Source organism: Mastomys coucha, unplaced genomic scaffold (genome assembly GCF_008632895.1).
Source record: "Mastomys coucha isolate ucsf_1 unplaced genomic scaffold, UCSF_Mcou_1 pScaffold15, whole genome shotgun sequence".
Classification (NCBI taxonomy): domain Eukaryota; kingdom Metazoa; phylum Chordata; class Mammalia; order Rodentia; family Muridae; genus Mastomys; species Mastomys coucha.
Genome location: NW_022196897.1, coordinates 105,558,529 through 105,576,302, shown reverse-complemented (window position 1 = coordinate 105,576,302; position 17,774 = coordinate 105,558,529). Strand labels below are relative to the sequence as shown.

The following is a 17,774-nucleotide window of genomic DNA, read 5'->3' as shown; positions in this document are numbered from 1 at the left end:
CCACTGGTTTTTTATTTTCTTCTTTGTATTTTCTAGATTTTTTAAAACAACACCACCACCAACACCACAAACCCTGTATTACCTTGGGAATCCTTCCCCTCTCTCAATAAATATGTGTAAACGAGAAAAAAAGTTAAAAATTTCAAACTTAGTCTGAAATTATCTGTGATAGAATATAATTGGAAAAATCTTTAGAAAATTGAAATAAGGCCCAAACTAGTTATTTTTATCAATACAGTTGTGTAGAGGTTCATTTATAAGTATTTTTCTGGGGGCCAGAGAATCAACTCTGCAGTTAAGAGTACTTGCTGCTCTTCCAGAGGACCCACCTTCTCTTTGGTTCCCAGCAATCTCAGCTGGCTCAGAGCCATATGTAACTCTAGCTCCAGTTGCCTCTTTCTGGCCACTATGGGTACGCATACAACATTTGGCAGATATTAACATAAATACGTATGCATATGATTTTTTAAAGAATATACTGCTAATTCCTCAAAAACATTTCCAGTCTAAAATATAGAGAAAATATATATAATTGTTTTAGATCATCTTTTTCACAAAGCTATTAATTTGGGATTTCTTCATTTCATAAATCTGACTGATGTTATAGACCAGGCAAGCCTCCTAAATTCTGGGATTACTGGCCTGGGCCACATTCCTGCCTTGTGTCTCTAATTTTGTTACAGTTTTATTAAACATACTATTTATCACACAGTCATCCTTTTAAAGTATAAAACTTGGTGGGCTTTAGTGTTTTCACAGTTTACAAAACCACTAGTGGTAAGCTTCAGAATTCTTTGTTCTGAAAGTCTGTGCCCACTGTCAGTCCACACTGCCTCCTCCCCTACAGCCTCTGTCTTCAGTTACTAATCATGTAGTACATGGTCTTGTGTGTGGCTTCTTTCCCAGTTTAACACTTTTGCCTTAATCTTTCTTTCTGTCTGCTTGGAGCACTAAGAGCTATCAGTGATGAGGGCCTGTGCGTAGCCCTGTACATGTGTGTTGCTGTCTAGATTTCAGAGTCCACAGAGACTCTCCATTGTATAATTTTCTTTTCCTTTTTTTTAACATTTTGTTCAGTTTTTTGATAAGTATAGCTGTTAATGTCATACCAGGCAGCTGTGATTGTTAACAGTTGATATTGAATGGTTTTGTCAAGTGTCATAACAATGAAGGATTCTGTGTTAGGTCAGAGAAAACCCCTTAGAAAAGAGGATTTTAACAACTTACCAGTCAGCTCAAATGCATGGTATTTTGGGGGACCTCTAAGCCTGTTTGACATTTTCTTATGGCTGGCATATAGTTGATCAGAACTTGAAGAAATTAATAGGACAGGGGATGTTGACCTACCACCTTTAATCTCAGCATTCAGAGGCAGGTGGATCCCTGTGAGTTCTAGGCCAGCCTAGGTAACATAATGCTCACTGTTTGTGTTATATATCTTATTGGTTTTGTCAACTGTACAATGACATTTCCACTATGATACTGTTATACAGGGTAGCTTGAGGGCTTTAACAATTCTGTTCTTTGCTTTTCATCTCTCCATCCTTCCTACTTCCTGACAAATTGCTGATCTTTTTACTGCTTATCTAGTTCTACATTTTCTGGAGTATCACCTGATTATAGTCAAATGACTATATAGCTTTTAAAGATTATTTTCTCCATAATATACATTTGAAGTTTTAAAATATTTTCTGGTGGTTAGATAGCTCATTACTCTTTAGAGCTGAATAATATTCCACTGTCTGGTTATACCACTGTTTGGTATTCATTCATATTGAAGGACATTTTGATTGCCTTTAAGTTTTAGTTATGAACATTTTTGTGAGGTTGTATGGATATAGATTTTCAGTTCACTTGGGTGAGTGCCAAGGAGCATGATTGATGATTGTATGGTAACAGCATGTAAGTTTTGTGATAATTCTCACAGCTTATTACTTCATTGAAAATAGAATGTATCCGAGACAGAATTACTCACATAGAGCATCTGTGTTTCGGTTACCACATGCAGCTTTCATGATCTGTTAGATGGGGCGGTGCATACATGTCATGGTGCACTAGTGGAGGTCAGAGGACAGTTTTGTGGAGCTAGGTCTCTTTTTCCATCTTTCTGTGGGTTCTGGGGAATCAAAATTAGGACACTAGGATTCTGCAAACAAGCATCCTAACTGGTTGAGCCATTTCACTGAAGAAAGAAACTGCCACATTGCTGTGGTAGAATGCTGTGGTGTTCTAAATCACTCACCACCTATTGCTTCCCAGATCAGGCGAGATATTGTCAGCTTTTAGTCCTGGATAAATTGTTGGTGCCAGGGATATAAATATAAAACTTAGTCAAGGATGTGGCTGTGCTTTTTTCTGGACTGACAGCTCCCTGAAGAATCTGGTTAAGGACTTGCCTGTGTTCTGCTTGACTCAGCATTCCCAAGGCCAGGTGGCATCTTGGTTGTTTTTGCTAAGTGTTTTTAAAGACAAAAATTCTAGACTGCAGCACCATAGAGAAAGTGGGCAAGCAATAGGCAAGAGCACAAAACCTATAAAGTACAAGGGCAGAGGAGATATTTGGAAGGAAACAAACTTTGAAAACTTTGTGTATTCTATGGCAGGATACATGCTTTGAAGAGACTGTAGCTAACGTTCATGCTGGCTGCCCTTCTGACTACACACACACAGTAAATGGCAAGGACTAGGACTGGATCTTTTCTCTTGATCTTTTTAGCTCCTGATGTTTGAGGAAATCTTATTAAAATAGTAGGCACTCTGCCACAAGAACTGAGACTTGGTTAGTGCTGTAGCTCAGTGGTAGAATGTTCGCTTGGGAGCACGCAGTCTTAGATTCAACCTCTAGAACTGGAAACAGTGGAAGGAAGGCTGGAGACGGGCAGGCAGATGAACAAGCACAGATGCCAGGAGCCACATAGGACTCCACATAGGACTTTTATATGGAGTTTACAAAAGTAGTTTAGAAAAGCCTCTAAGCAACAGTCCTTCAGAACACCCCTCCCTCCTGTCTCCTTCAGAGACAGGCAGGATCTTCTCTCATCTAGAATGTTCTGTTTTCTGTAAACAATTGTGAATTATACAAAGAAAGTGTCAAATTTAAATGCAATTTCTAAAAAGCCTCTGAAGACATTCACACATTAGATCTAAGAAAGACTTTAAACTTTTTAAAATGTGCTCAAAAGAATGAAAGGAAATTATGGACAAAACGTTAAGGGAAATTAGGAAGAAACAGATAAAAGTTATAAAAAGGAATAAACAGAAGTCACAAAGCCGAGATAAATATAGTGACTTATTCCTGTAAGTGCTGTAAGCCAGCACTTGGGAGGTTGAAACAGGACGGTTTCAGTAAGATTGAGATCAGCCTGGGATACATGGTGGCACCCTGTCACAAAACGACAAAACTGGAAACCATGAAGCTTGAAAAGAGCATTGACTAAAGTAAGAAACTGATCAGGGCTGTCACCATTTGAGCAGGTAGAAGAACCCATCCAGAGATGGTCAGTTGAAGTTACCTGTTCAGAGGACTAGAGAGCAAGGAATGAAAACAAATGAACAAAGCCTTGGAGACCTATGCATCTATCATGTGGACCAGTATGCATATAATGGAAGTCTGAGGAGAAAAGAGGTATAAAAGAATAAACAATAGCCAAAACGCTTTCTAAATTTAATGAATTTCTAGGATTGGGATGTTCCTGAGGTTCAGACTCCAAGTAGGGATGAATGGACAAGATTTTATGCCTGTAAAGATTTTATTTATGTAAGTTGTAATGTTATTCATTCACACAAATGAAGTACTAATATGTACCACAACATAGGTAACTTTGAAAACCGTGAGACCAGTCAGATGTTAAAGGACAGATTCAGCCATTGATGTGAAATGCCCACGGTAGACAAGAAGTCTCTGGAAGCAGCAAGTAGGTTAAGTTGTTTCGAGTGGTGGTGGGAAGGAGAGATAGAGTTTTATTGCCCAGTAAACAAGGGCCTACTTCTAGGAGATTAGCACTGGAGCATTTGTCTAGTTCCAGCTACTTAAGAACCTGAAGTAACAATTTCTTTTTTTTTTCTTTTTCGATACAGGGTTTCTCTGTGTAGCCCTGGCTATGTTTCCTCTTGGGTTGCAGGTCGTCTTGGTTATTAGAGAAAAACTGATACCATAGGGGTAAAATGTTTAAATGTGCAAAAACTGATCAGGGCTGTCACCATAGATCATAGATCAGTAGGGTTTCATAGATCAATATTTACCTAGAGACCTCTGGGTAAAACCTTCTTTTAAGTTCACAGTAACTAGGGCTGGAGAGATGGCTCAGTGGTTAAGAGTACTGACTGCCCTTCCAGAGGTCCTGAGTTCAATTCCTAGCAACCACATAGTGGCTCACAACCATCTGTAATGGGATCTGATGCCCTCTTCTGGTGTGTCTGAGGACAGCTACTCATATACATAAAATAAATAAATAAATAAATAAATAAATCTTTTTTTTTTCTTTTTAAAGATTACAGTAACTAACTAGCAGTGCCTCCTTTCACAGATGAAGAAAAAGAAATTAAAACCAGGTCAGGTTGGAAAGAGTCTCAGCAAGACTGAGGCTGAGACCTGTTTAGTGCAGGCAATCAGGCTCCACCCACCCCCGACCCTCACCCCCGAGACAGGGTTTCTGTGTACCCCTGGCTGTCCTGGAACTCACTCTGTAGACCAGGCTGGCCTTGAACTCAGAAATCTGCCTGCCTCTGCCTCCCAAGTGCTGGGATTAAAGGCATGCGCCTCCACTGCCCGGCTAAGTCAGTAGTTCTCATCAGAAACAACTTAATGGCGGTTTCCAGTAAGAATACAGTTGTAGTGCCAAGCTGCAATGATGTTTGCAAGTTATACAGGATATACAGAATTAATGTCTAAGAATGGTTGTTCTGTCAAACCTGTATATATGCTTTGCTAACTTCTAGAGATTGCAAAGATACACAGGTAATTTGAATGCTTCCCTACTTAAGGGAGTGCCTTGGTTTCTCAGGAACTGAAAGGTACACAGTGCGCTAGGAGCCATGAGCTCTTGCATGAAAGACCTATGATGCATACCTCTGAAAGCAGCTAGTCCAGGTCAACTCCATGATTCCCTGTGTCTCCAAATCTCCTTTTTCTTTACATTTTAATCTTGTTTGTAAAAACTCCTGAGTGAGGAAATCAACGGTCACTGTTTCTTAGAGTCAAGGGCTGTTAACTGCCTGACTTTAAGAGGCACTGCCTTCCCACACACCAAGACTAGGTTAAGGGGAGAGCTTTTATTTAATGTGAGACCATGTCAGTATAGCTTCTGGTAGTTTGGGGAAGGGAATTTGATTCAGGAGTGCATGTGTCTGGTGGGTATGGGTATATATGTGTGTGTGTGTGGATGTGTACACTCATATATATATAATATATATTCTTCCCTGTGTTTATCTCAAGAATGTTTTTATGTGATGTAAATAATTATTCTAGCATGAGTTAAATTCAATGATTTTTTTTTAATTACAGTTTTCCTTTGTAAAAAATAAATACATTAAATTTAGGCCTTTATATAGCAAGAATGCAAGGAACTGTGTTGTATCAATTCATGATCTTACCTACTTTGTTGTGTTGTGTATGTATAAGTATGTCTTGCTTGTGATGACCATTTCCGTGATTGAAAGCTGAAGGACTTTTTGGGCTGTATTCTGAAGCGGTGTTTCATTCTGTATTATTAACTTGTGCTCTGGATTCTTGAGACTTGAAGTTTTGATGCCTTTCTCTCCCTAGGCAATGCATGAACCATTGCAGACTTGGCAAGATGCACCATACATTTTTATCGTGCATGTTGGCATCTCGTCCTCAAAGGAATCACCAAAAGAAAATGCACTAAGTAATCTTTTTACCAGTAAGTTCAATTCTTGTCTTTTAAAAACATTTGTTATTTTCTATTTGTTTCACACATGATCAATACAAAGTGGGAAAATTAGAAATATTTTGTACCTGTAGGCACAATCCCACATACTTTCCATGAATCACAGATACTTGGTTCTAGTTTGGCTTTCTTCCTGTGAGTTTTTTCTTTTCTGATAAAGGAAAACATTGCATCGAGGCTGGCTTAGAGTTTCAGAGGTAGTCCATTATCATCATGGCAGAAATCATATTGGCATACATGCTTCTAGAGAAGGAACCTGCTATGAATATTTTTAATTAGTGTTCTTTAGTATTTTGAAATTAAAAATTTCAAAACTTGAATTCCCATGTTAAAATTTGAGAATTTCAAATTAATTATCATTGACAGTTTCTTTTTTTTTTTTTTTGGTTTTTTTTTTTTTCGAGACAGGGTTTCTCTGTATAGCCCTGGCTGTCCTGGAACTCACTCTGGAGACCAGGCTGGCCTCGAACTCAGAAATCCGCCTGCCTCTGCCTCCCAAGTGCTGGGATTAAAGGCGTGCGCCACCACCGCCCGGCTACAGTTTCTTAATATCAGCAGTTTTTCTTTTTTTAGAGATTTGACTTTTAAAAATTATGTGTTTATGTGCAATTATATCCATGTGAGTCAGGGTTCCTATACTGGAGTTACAAGTGGTTGTAAGCCTCCCAACGTGGGTGCTAGGATCTGAACTTGGTCCTCTGGAAGAGGGATTTTTACTCTGATCTGCTGAGCAATCTTTCCAGTTCCTCAAGAATTTTTTTATCTTCCTTTCTTCTGTAACTACACAACTGACAGTGTTTACCTTTCACCTGGAATTTCGCAGTAACTAGTTGTAGTTTCTCTGTGGTTTCCATTTTTGGTTTTAATTTGTACTGTGTAGTTCCCTTCTCTAGCCTTGCTTTCTCAGTAGAGTATTTAGTAGAAACAATGATGACAGCATCCTTGTCTTACTTCTGAATTTATTGGCATATTGGTACATTTCATTACTAAATACAATGTTTACTCTAGATTTTTTACCCCAGAATAGCACTTAATTGGATAAAGATGCCTTTGTTTCCCAACTTACTATTTTCTTCTTCTTTTTAATACTAAGAAAGAAGGCTCAGTCTACCCAAAGGCTCAATTGTATATGGATTAAAGTTATCACAGACTAGGCATGGTGGCTTCTATCTATATAACCTAGCACGCTAGAGCCTAAGGCAAGAGGATTATAAATTCAAGACCCAGTCCAGGATACCTAGCAGGCTAAGTAGTGAGACCCTGAGCTCAGTGGGTGGGAGCACTGACTGCTCTTCTGAAGGTCCTTTCTTCAAATCCCAGCAACCACATGGTGGCTCAACCGTCCGTAATGAGATCAGGTGCCCTCTCTTCTGGTGTGTCTTAAGACAGCAACAGTGTACTTATTATAATAATAAATAAATCTTTGGGCCTGAGCAAGTGGGGTCTGAGCAAGTGGGGCCGACCGTGACGAGCTGGGGTGTCCAGAGTGAGTGGGGGTCCTGGAATCAGTTCCCAGCGACTACATAGGGGCTCACAGCCATCTGTGCGGCTACAGTGCACTCATATACATAAAGTAGATGAGTAGATCTTTAAAAAAAAATCATAGGCTTTCTCCTTGGTATGATGCTATGCTGCATTATATTAATAGGTTTCTAGTTTGAAACCATTCTTTAATTTTTGCTTGGTCTTAACACACACAAACATACCCATATCTTCTCAATCATATACATTGTTGGATTCCTTTTGTTTATTGTTTGTGTTCAAGATGAGTTTTCCTATAATTTTAATTTCTCATTATCACTGATTCGGCATACAAATTACAATAACCTCATGTAATGAATTAGAGAATGTTCCTACTTTCATATTCTATGAAACAGTTTTAAAGAGTAAATTCACCTTTTTTTTTCTATGAGAGCTTTCCTGTACTACTGTTGCAATCTGATATCTAGACAGTCTATCAGCCTAGGTAGATTTTCTCTAATACTTTATTCTCATTCTTCTGTTTTCCTCAAATCAGAAGTATACGTGTTTTGAGAAATTCTTGATTGCTTTAAAGATTTCACATTTTTTGACAAGTTTTTTTCATCATATTTCTTTTTACAGTCTTTAATATTGCTAGGCACAGTGGGTCTACATAACCTCAGTAATCAGGAGGATCAAGGGGTTCAAGACCATTCTTGGCTACATAGTGAAGAATTTAGGGCCAGCTTGGGGCCTTTGAGACCCTGTTACAGAACCCTGGAAGTTATGGGTTTGGGTGGGACTTGGTCAGTAAAGTACTTGTTGCTCTAGCAGAGGGTTCTGAGTTTGGATCCTTAGCTCCCACCTGAAAAGCAGGCCACAATGGCAAGCCTCTGCAATCCCAGCACAGGGGAAGTAGTCATCCCTGGAGCTTGCTGGCCAACCAGCATAGCTGGTGAGAGCCAGGTCTGTCTCAGAAAATAAGATGGAGAGTAACTGAGGAAGCTGCCTGACAATCAGCCTCTGTCCTCCACACGTGTGCATGCGTGGCAAGCCAGTAAGGAACATCTCTCCATGACATAACGTGTCTATATCATACACACAGAAAACCAAGAATTACATAAATAATAACATTTTTCATATTGCATTTATCTTTAGTTCATTAAATCTCCATGGAATTTTGTTTTGTTTTTTATCCCAGTGGACTAGCTTTTGGCTTTTGGTGTTTCTCTGACCATTTTAGATATTTCATTGACCTTTCTTTTCCATTTTTTTTTTTTTTTTTTTTTTTTTTTTTTTTTTTTTTTGGTTTTTTTTTTTTGAGTCAGGGTTTCTCTTTGTAGTCCTGGCTGGCCTGTAACTCATGTAGATCCACCTGCTTCTGCCTCCTGAATGCTGAGACTAAAGGCTTGTGCCTATTGACCTTTCTTATTTGACTTGCTTTTAAATTTTTGTAATCCTTGTGTTCAGTTCTTGACTCCCAATTCAAAATGGGTTTTCTTTTGCCCCGTAGTGATATGGGGGTATAGCAGATCTAGGTGGACCAGGTAGTGACCTGCTATAATTTCTGGAACTCAGAACGTATGGTTCTCAACCTTCCTAATTTCACAGCCCTTTAATACAGTTCCTCATGTTGTGGTGACCCCACCATAAAACTATTTTCATTGCTGCTTCATAACTATAACTTTGCTACTGTTATGTTATGAATCATAATGTAAATATCTGATATGGAGGATATTTGACCCCTCTAGAAGAGTCATTTGACCCCAAAAGGGAGTGTGACCCACAGGTTGAGAACTACTGCTCTAGGTTCACACTTTTCTAATAGGTAACAAACAGGCAGAGGAGAGCAGTTGCTGGTATTTATTTTCAGTTGTCTCATAAAGAGGGAGGAGAGAGGCCCACTTCATGAATTAAACCTGACTCTGGTCCTTTTCTCCTGTTTGACTCTTACTAGTTGTCTTAGTTAGGGTTTCTATTCCTGCACAAACATCATGACCAAGAAGCAAGTTGGGGAGGAAAGGGATTATTGAGCTTACACTTCCACATTGCTGTTTATCACCAGAGGAAGTCAGGACTGGAACTCAAGCAGGTCAGGAAGCAGGAGCTGATGCAGAGGCCATGGAGAGATGTTCCTTACTGGCTTGCCTCTCCTGGCTTGCTCAGCCTGCTCTCTTATAGAACCCAAGACTTCTAGCCCAGGGACGGCACCACCCACAAGGGGCCCTACCCCTTGATCACTAATTGAGAAAATGCCCCACAGCTGGATCTCATGGAGGCATTTCCCCAACTAAGCTCCCTTCTCTGTGATAACTCCAGCCTGTGTCAAGTTGACACACAAAACCAGCCAGTACACTAATTTTAATGCTCACAAAGGAACTACATGTAAACTGTGTACCTTGTTTTCATGACCAGAGTCCAACATGACTGCGGCTTCAACCTTCTGCGCTGTTCTGTCTCCATTCCATTTTGATTCCTGGAAATATTTGTCTTGTTTTCACATTTAATATCTTTTTTTTTCTTTTCTTCTTTTTCTCCTTTTTTGTTTTTTACACATCTGTTGGAGGAAATACATTAAGGCATGGTTTGATTAGCAGTACCACTTTGAAGTCTAGAATTATCTCTGAAAGTTCTCTTCTTTCATTTTTTTTTTTTTCCAGTGCTGGGATTGGACCCAGGGCCCACATATGCTATGCAAATGTTGTACCCAATCCAGATGTCTTGTTTTGTTTCATTTTGTTTTGTTTTGTTTTGTTTTGTTTTGTTTTGTTTTGTTTTTGAGACATGGTCTAGCTGTATAGTCTAGGTTAGCGTCAAATTTGCAACAAATCCTCCTGCCTCAGGCTCCCAAGTATGCAGAGTATAGTTCTGTGCCACCACAGTGACTTCTTTCATCTTCTTATTAAGACCTTTGATTGGAGCCTGGTATCCAAGGCTAGGATTAAAGTCATATTGATGTAGCAATTATTTCTAGAATTTATTCAGCTCTTTAGTGACAGTTTTAAACCATCAATCTTTTTGTTTTGTTTTTTGTTTTTCATGACAAGGTTTCTCTGTGCAGCCCTGGCTGTCCTGGAACTTGTTCTGTAGACCAGGCTGGCCTTGGTCTCAGATTCACCTACCTCTGCCTCCCAAATGCTGAAATTAAAGATGTGCTCCACCACTGCCTGGCAACCGTCAATCTTTTATTGTTAGGTAAAAGATTGGCTCAGACTGGCTGTGTGTAGCTGAGATAGTCCAGAGCTCTGGATCCTCCAACCTCTCCTGCCAGGTGCCAGGACTACAGTCACGGACCACCATGACTCACTCAAAACAGTTAATCTTATAATCAGTAGAGTTGCTTCAAGGAGGCAAATTTCTCTGATTCCTCTTGTAGATAACACATTTTTTTTGGTTCCTTAAATGGTATTTATTTAGTCAGGTTTTTGCAAAATGTTTGGTACCAAGTTTTGGGAAAGGTCAGTTCTGTTTTATAAATGGAGCTGTGCTTTGTTTGGACTGTGTGCATTCTTGAGTTTGTTTTGGCTTTCATTCTTGAGTGAGCATTCTGCTTATATAATTAGGAAGCTGCCAGATTGTTTTTACATCTTATTTTACTAGGAAGAGTGTATTACTTATATGGATCATTATGAAATTTTAAGTTTTTGGAAAAATATTCTCATTTGAAAGTGACATCCATCTTGCAAGATCATAAAAAAATAAGTACAAAAAATATTAGGGAATAGTAATGATGGCCAGAAGACAAGAATATTAGTAATACACTATAAGAAGTGCTACTATAAATACCAAGGGTGTTTGAATTAAAGAAGATGAAATAGCTCTGGATGGGAGCTTAGGGATGGCTTTGTGAAGCAATGCCAGTTGGTCTAGTCTTTAAAGGATGTGAGTGTGGAACTGAGAAGGTCAGTCTGTAAGTGCTTGTCAGGTGTTGACAACGAGGAGGACCTGAGTCTTAAAAAAAAACCAAACAACCAACCAAATAAACAAAAAGACTGGACTGTGGGTGAACTGTAAGAATAATTCATCATTTTCAAAAATTACATCTAATGCATTTTTTACCATGCTTAAAAGTGAGTGATGAAACTTTTACTAATTTCATAAAATAAAGACTAATTGGGTTTTATTTGATTTCTGAATCTATCAAATTAATTGAGATCTGTGTTTTGCCAGTGACTGTTGAAGTAAAGGGTCCCTATGAATATCTTACTCTTGAAGACTACCCACTGATGATTGTAAGTTAACATGTTTTTCTTTTCACCTTGCCAATAAATTAATTTAGCATGAAATTGTCTGTTTTGTAGCAGTATCACATTCAAGGATTATCCCTGTACTATTCAGAAAATGTTACTTGAGGTTTTGGTGTTAACTTTTTAAATTAGATTTTCTTATTTTACTTTAAGGATGTAAGTGTTTTGCCTGTTTGATTGTGTACTATATGAGAACCTAGTGCCAGCAGAGATTAGACAAAGATATTGGATCCCCTGGAATTGCAGTTAAGGCTAGTTGTGAGCCCCTATGTGCATGCTGGGAACTTAATCCAGTCCTTAGCAAGAGCAATAGTTAATTGTTCCTAACTGCTGAGACATCTCCCAAGCCCTCAACTTCTCACTAGACAGTGACCTTTAGAGGGTTTGTGTAGTCCTGCGGTGCCCTTTTATCTGTGAGATGAAAATGTCAGTGACTGTTGTGGCCTGGAAAGAATCTCAGTGGCCACCTCCCAGCTCACATTTTGGTTCCAGAGCAGAGTATACCTAGCTCTGAGCCCGCTCACAGTGACTAAAGCATGCATCGCCATCTGTATGTGAGCGTGCAGACTGCATAAGCCTGTGCTGAGGACCCTTGGTCTGTTTGCAGACTTGTGTTCATGATTCCTCTCTCTTCCCTATGTTCATAATTCCTCTGTCTTCCCTTGCCTTTAATAGTTTTCCTTTAGTGGTGTTCCTTGAGTCATGACCCAGCTTCAGAAGGTCTATGTTGCCTTCACTCTTGTCTTCATTTTATTGCTGGATTGTGAGCTAAAAGGACCCACTCAGTACAAGGAGCAGACACTTTTGAGGACAAGTCTTTCTGTAGTCTGCCTTTAGACTATATCATTCTAGATCTAAACTAGATCATTCTTTCTTATTTATTAGTATTACATGCTAGAGATAGTTATTTTTTTTTAAAGAGAAAGTAGGGACTGAGCTTTTTATACTTATTATATTTTGACATTAAATCTGAATACTTTGTTCTTGGCCCTAATTCTGCTTTTTATTTCATTCCCAATTGGATAACAGTTTTTCATGGTGATGTGTATTGTGTACGTACTATTTGGTGTTCTCTGGCTGGCTTGGTCTGCCTGTTACTGGAGAGATCTCCTGAGAATTCAATTTTGGATTGGTGCTGTCATCTTTCTTGGAATGTTTGAGAAAGCTGTGTTTTATGCAGAATTTCAGAATATCCGATACAAAGGAGAATCTGGTATGTTTTAAAAGGTGCCATTTTAGAAATTATATTTGTTTATTTTGTGTACTTGTGTGGGTCCCTGTGCATGACATGCCTATGGAGGTCAAAGATCACCTTGTGGGGATCAGGCCTCTCCTTTCACCTTGTGTGTCCTGGGATTGAACTCAGGTTGTCAGGTTTGACATTAGGGACCTTTACCTACTGAACCATCTTACCAGACCCAAATTTTTCCCCTCCTTTAAGGTTTATATTTTTAAATGATCTATATGTGGGCAGATGGGTGGTGTGTTACATGCACATAAGTGCAGGTGCCTGTGGGGCCCAGAGGGATCAGATCCCCATGGAACCAGAGCAGCAGTTTTGGGTCACCCAGTTGTAGGTGCTGGGGACCAAACTCAAGTCCTTTGCAAGAGCACTACAAACTAGTAACTGCTGAACCATGCAACTCTCCAGCCCCAAATTTGCCATTTTTTGATGCTGGATGAGATGCATACCAACTTCTCTGAAGTCAGCAGTGGTTACATAGGTCTGCCTTTCAGTTACTTTTAAAATGACCAAAGCAGAGTCATTGTCATTGTGACTTTTCAGGAGTACAAAAATTTTGTATGATGCAAAAATAATTGTGTTGAAACACAGAAAAGTGGCCCTTTAGGGAATGATTATAATATTTCTTAAAACCCACTTGTGATTGATAGCTAAGGCACCAAGAAAGAAAAAAAAACATGGCCAACTTAATTGTAAGATGCCACTGATTTCAAGACACATATATATTTGCCCCTGTGTGTTTAGGGGTGCATCCAAGGCCTGGTGGTTACAGTAGTACCAAGAAAATGGGAAAGTTCTTATGGTTTAGTAAGGTTGACTGGTAATTACAAAACTACTTGGTATGATAGTTTATTGAAATAGTTTTAATTTTCTTTCAGACTGTTATTAATCATTGTTGCAAGATATGCTAATAAGGTCTTTGGGGAGACTTGAAAACAGGTAGTAAAGGTGAAAACTATGCACATGCACTAGGATATATGTGTGTGCTTTTCTGTGTATAGCCATAGTTCAATTTAAAGAGAAAAAAAAAGATAGGGAAATTCCCTTGATGCTACAGACTTTCTGTATAGGGTAAGATAGTCTGCTAAGGTTTTAAGGAAGTTGGGTAAGTTGAGGAATTGAGCACGCCTAGACTGTTGTGCACACGACTGAGTTCATTTGTGATATTAGCCATATATTCTCTTAGTAGGTCTAATACTATGTTCATTCTGAAAAGTAGTAGAGACCTACCAACATTCTAGTACTTGGATTATGTGTTTGGTTGAAACTGTAGTAAAATGCCGATTTTCTCTTTCTTTCATAGTCCAAGATGCCTTGGTCCTTGCAGAGCTGCTCTCAGCAGTAAAACGCTCACTGGCTCGAACCCTGGTCATCATAGTCAGTCTGGGATATGGCATAGTCAAGTGAGTATCTGTTTCTGAATGAGATGCTGTTTAGATTGAAACATGCTGGCTAGACAGTGCTGGTTCTGAGAAGGTCAACGAAGAAGTAGTGAGATAGGCAAAAAATGTCAGAAGTTTGGTAGCAGTCTAAGTGTTAGAGATGCTACGTTTTATCTTCCTAAAAACTCACAGTGCATCTGCAGAAAGACCTCAGTGGAGCAAAGAATATAGAAAACCAAACGTGTACAGCGAGCTCAGTCAGTGACCATGTGAAATGTTTTTGCAAATTATATTTATAACAATAATTATTTATCTTATGTTTATGGGTGTTTTGTGTGTGTCTGTCTGTCTGTCTTTGTCTTTGTGTGAGGATACCTGGAACTGGAGTTTTGTATGGTTGTCAGCCACCATGAAAATGCTGGGAATCAACCTCAGATTTCTGCAAGATATTAAGTGTTTTAAACTATTGAGCATCTCTCCATCCCACAAACAAGATTTTTTAATGGAAAGAATACTCTTACTGTAATTGTTTAAAAGTTTTAAATTGACCCTGTCTGAAAAAAAAAACAAAAAACAAACAACAAAAAAATTATTGCATCATGCAGTACTGTATGTAGTCATTGCGTAGCCCATTGCTCCTTGCAATGTCATCACATTCTTTCTAAACCAGAAAATACTGAGCACTTCCATATACCAGGCACTCATTGTTGTAGCCCCTGCTGTACAACAAGTGGAAGATTTGGGGTTTACAGTTGTGGAGGAAGAGAACACAGGCAAAATTGGAGTAAATGAGTTAAATATCTAATATACGGTGAAAGGTACTGTAGTTTACAGGAAAGGGCATGAGGAATGCCAGGCAGGAGTTGGAACTTGGAGCTAGAAATAGGGTGGGCCTGGGAAAGCTTCACTTAGTGACATCCAAGCAAAGTTCTGAGTAAAGCAAGGGGACTGTCAGTCCACTTTAGAGAAAGATTCTGAGGTGTGATTGGCTCCTGTGCATGATTTGAAGGTGGAACAGTGGAGTTTCATGATGTGAAAGAGAAGAGGAACTGGGGATGAGGCCAACTTCTAGTCTGCTCCCAGGGCAGGAAAGAATTGTCATTTCCTTAAGTCAAGGAATTGGCTTGGCACAATGACAAGAGGCTGGCTAGATAACCAGTGGAGTGAGGCCAGGGCCAAGGTAGAAGTTTGGTAGTCATCAAGATACAGGTGTTAGTTAAGGCATGACACTGCACATAGTTACCAAGGAAGTGAATCTGGAGAAGGGTCAAAGACCCAGGGCTTGGATATGTTCTGTTATTTAAATGTCAGTGCCATGGAGTAGAGGAGCAGAGGAAATTGAGTAATGGTTGAAGGCAAGAGGCAAACTGAAGACAGTGTTCCAAGGAGGAGTTCTTTTTTTTTTTTTTTTTTTTTTGGTTTTTCGAGACAGGGTTTCTCTTTGTAGCCTTGGCTGTCCTGGAACTCACTCTGTAGACCAGGCTGGCCTCAAACTCAGAAATCCGCCTGCCTTTGCCTCCCAAGTGCTGGGATTAAAGGTGTGCCCCACCACCGCCCAGCCAAGGAGGAGTCCTTAATGGAATTCGATGATCAGAGAAGTCAGGTAAAAGGATTGAGAATCAACTGTTGATTTATTACTCAAGAGTGTTAATGACCATAGCAAGAACAATTTGGGGGAAGTGGAAGGGACAGAAGCTATCTTTTGAATTAGAGACTAGGAGAGGAATAGTCCAAAGTCACTTAAGTAGAATAAGAGTTTAATGGCTAAAATTTTATATAAATATTTAAATACCTTCTACATGTGATAGAGATTTCTTGAATGTTGGACTTACAGAGCATTTTATTGTATGTACACACTGTCACTTTGTTCAGACATTCCAGAAGAGGGCATCAGATCTCATTCTGGATGGTTGTGAGCCACCATGTGGTTGCTGGGATTTGAACTCAGGACCTTCAGAAGAGCAGTCAGTGCTTTTAACCGCTGAACCCTCTCTCCAGCCCTCTAATTTATATTTTTTTACTAGTTAGTGTAAAAGGATGGAAAATGAGTGATATGTGCATGGGGTGGAATTAGCCACAGACTGGTTGTTAAGACTAGATGATGGGCTTTTTTATTGGGGGTTTTTATACTGTTGAATGTTTCAAATTTCTCGTGTGTGTGTGTGTGTGTGTGTGTGTGTGTGTGTGTGTGTGTGTGTGTATTTGTGAGTGTGTATATTTGTGAGTGTGTATGTTTGTGAGTGTGTGTGTATATGTGTGAGTGTTTGTGTGGGTGTGTGTTACATAACAAGGGACCAGATCTTGACTTCTGGTATTTCTTGTCATCGTTTATAACCAGACAGTCAGGAGTGATTTTTTTTTTTTTTTTTTTTTTTTTTTTTTCTTCCTTTCACGAGCATGTCATTCCTGAGTCGTGCTCTGTACTATTTGTCTCTGGAGCTGTTACTTAGTACATTACTGGTCTTGCTGCTTCTGTAATCAGTCAGTTGTCTCTTTGCTTCCTTTTTAGGCCTCGCCTTGGAGTCACTCTTCACAAGGTTGTGGTGGCAGGGGCACTTTACCTTTTATTCTCTGGCATGGAAGGAGTCCTCAGAGTTACAGGGGTCAGTATTGTTTAGAATGAATTACTTACTTTATCTTTTCTTCATCTGAGCTTCTGTGGTCAGTTGAGTCAGTAAGCGAGTGTAATGTGCTGCTCTTGTTGCCTGTGGGCTCTGTCTTCCAGCAGACATAGTCAGGTTGAGTGACATGTGAAGGGACCAGAAGCGTTTCACATTTCAGAGTTTTCTGATTGTAGAATGTTTGCATAGACCCTTTTGGTTGAGCGTCCTTTAATCTAAAAATTTTAACATCCTAAAATTTAAAATCTGAAAACTTTTTGCATTGTTGTAGACTTGGGGTTTTGAATTAGGGATGCTCATCATGTATAACTCAGATTTTCTAATCTCATCTATTAGAGCTTGATAAATCTAGTATATGAGCTACCATGAATATCTTTCTACCTACCCCCAGGTTGGTAATTATTTGGTTTCCCCTCCCCCGCCATTTACTAGCTCATCTAATCAAAAGCAACAGTGTTCTCTATTTACCCAGAACTTTAAGGTTTAAAGACTTAAATGCAATTAAGTTTTACACAGTCCATTGTCAAGGAAGAAGTGGGCTTCTTGGGTCTTTTCAGTTATTTCATTTGTTAAAAAAAAATCAGATTGTCATAGCTTATTAGATTCACGTGCTAAGTTCTGCACACTTGGCTTTGCTCTTAGTAAAACTGAGTACATTTAGTTTTGCGACAGTTCTCCTTCCATACAATACTTCATAATTGTAATTTTTTTCAAACCACACTGTCCCCATGCCCTGTCCTCTGAGTACAGTCTCTTTAGACATTGAGCAATTCTAACCCTCTGTCAATTTCACTTTCTCTCCTCTACCGTTACTATAGTATTTTTCTTACTCATTGGCTCTGATAGTAAGCCTGGCCCTCTCTGCAATTGATGCCAGTATTATTTTATGGATATCCTTTAATAATTCTCTG

General features: G+C 39.2%; 1 protein-coding gene across 5 annotated transcripts in view; it reads left to right on the top strand.

Moving 5' to 3' along the window:
* Window positions 1-17,774, top strand: part of Tmem87a (transmembrane protein 87A) — a 50,643-nt gene that overhangs the window by 14,814 nt on the left and 18,055 nt on the right. Inside the window, exons 7-12 of one of the 5 annotated variants that reach the window (XM_031371612.1) lie at window positions 5,765-5,882; window positions 11,541-11,602; window positions 12,647-12,830; window positions 14,164-14,263; window positions 16,752-16,845; window positions 17,682-17,753. In XM_031371612.1, the coding sequence (XP_031227472.1) occupies window positions 5,765-5,882; window positions 11,541-11,602; window positions 12,647-12,830; window positions 14,164-14,263; window positions 16,752-16,845; window positions 17,682-17,753 (630 nt within the window). The other 4 variants (XM_031371611.1, XR_004118808.1, XR_004118809.1 and 1 more) reach the window with 4 other exon arrangements.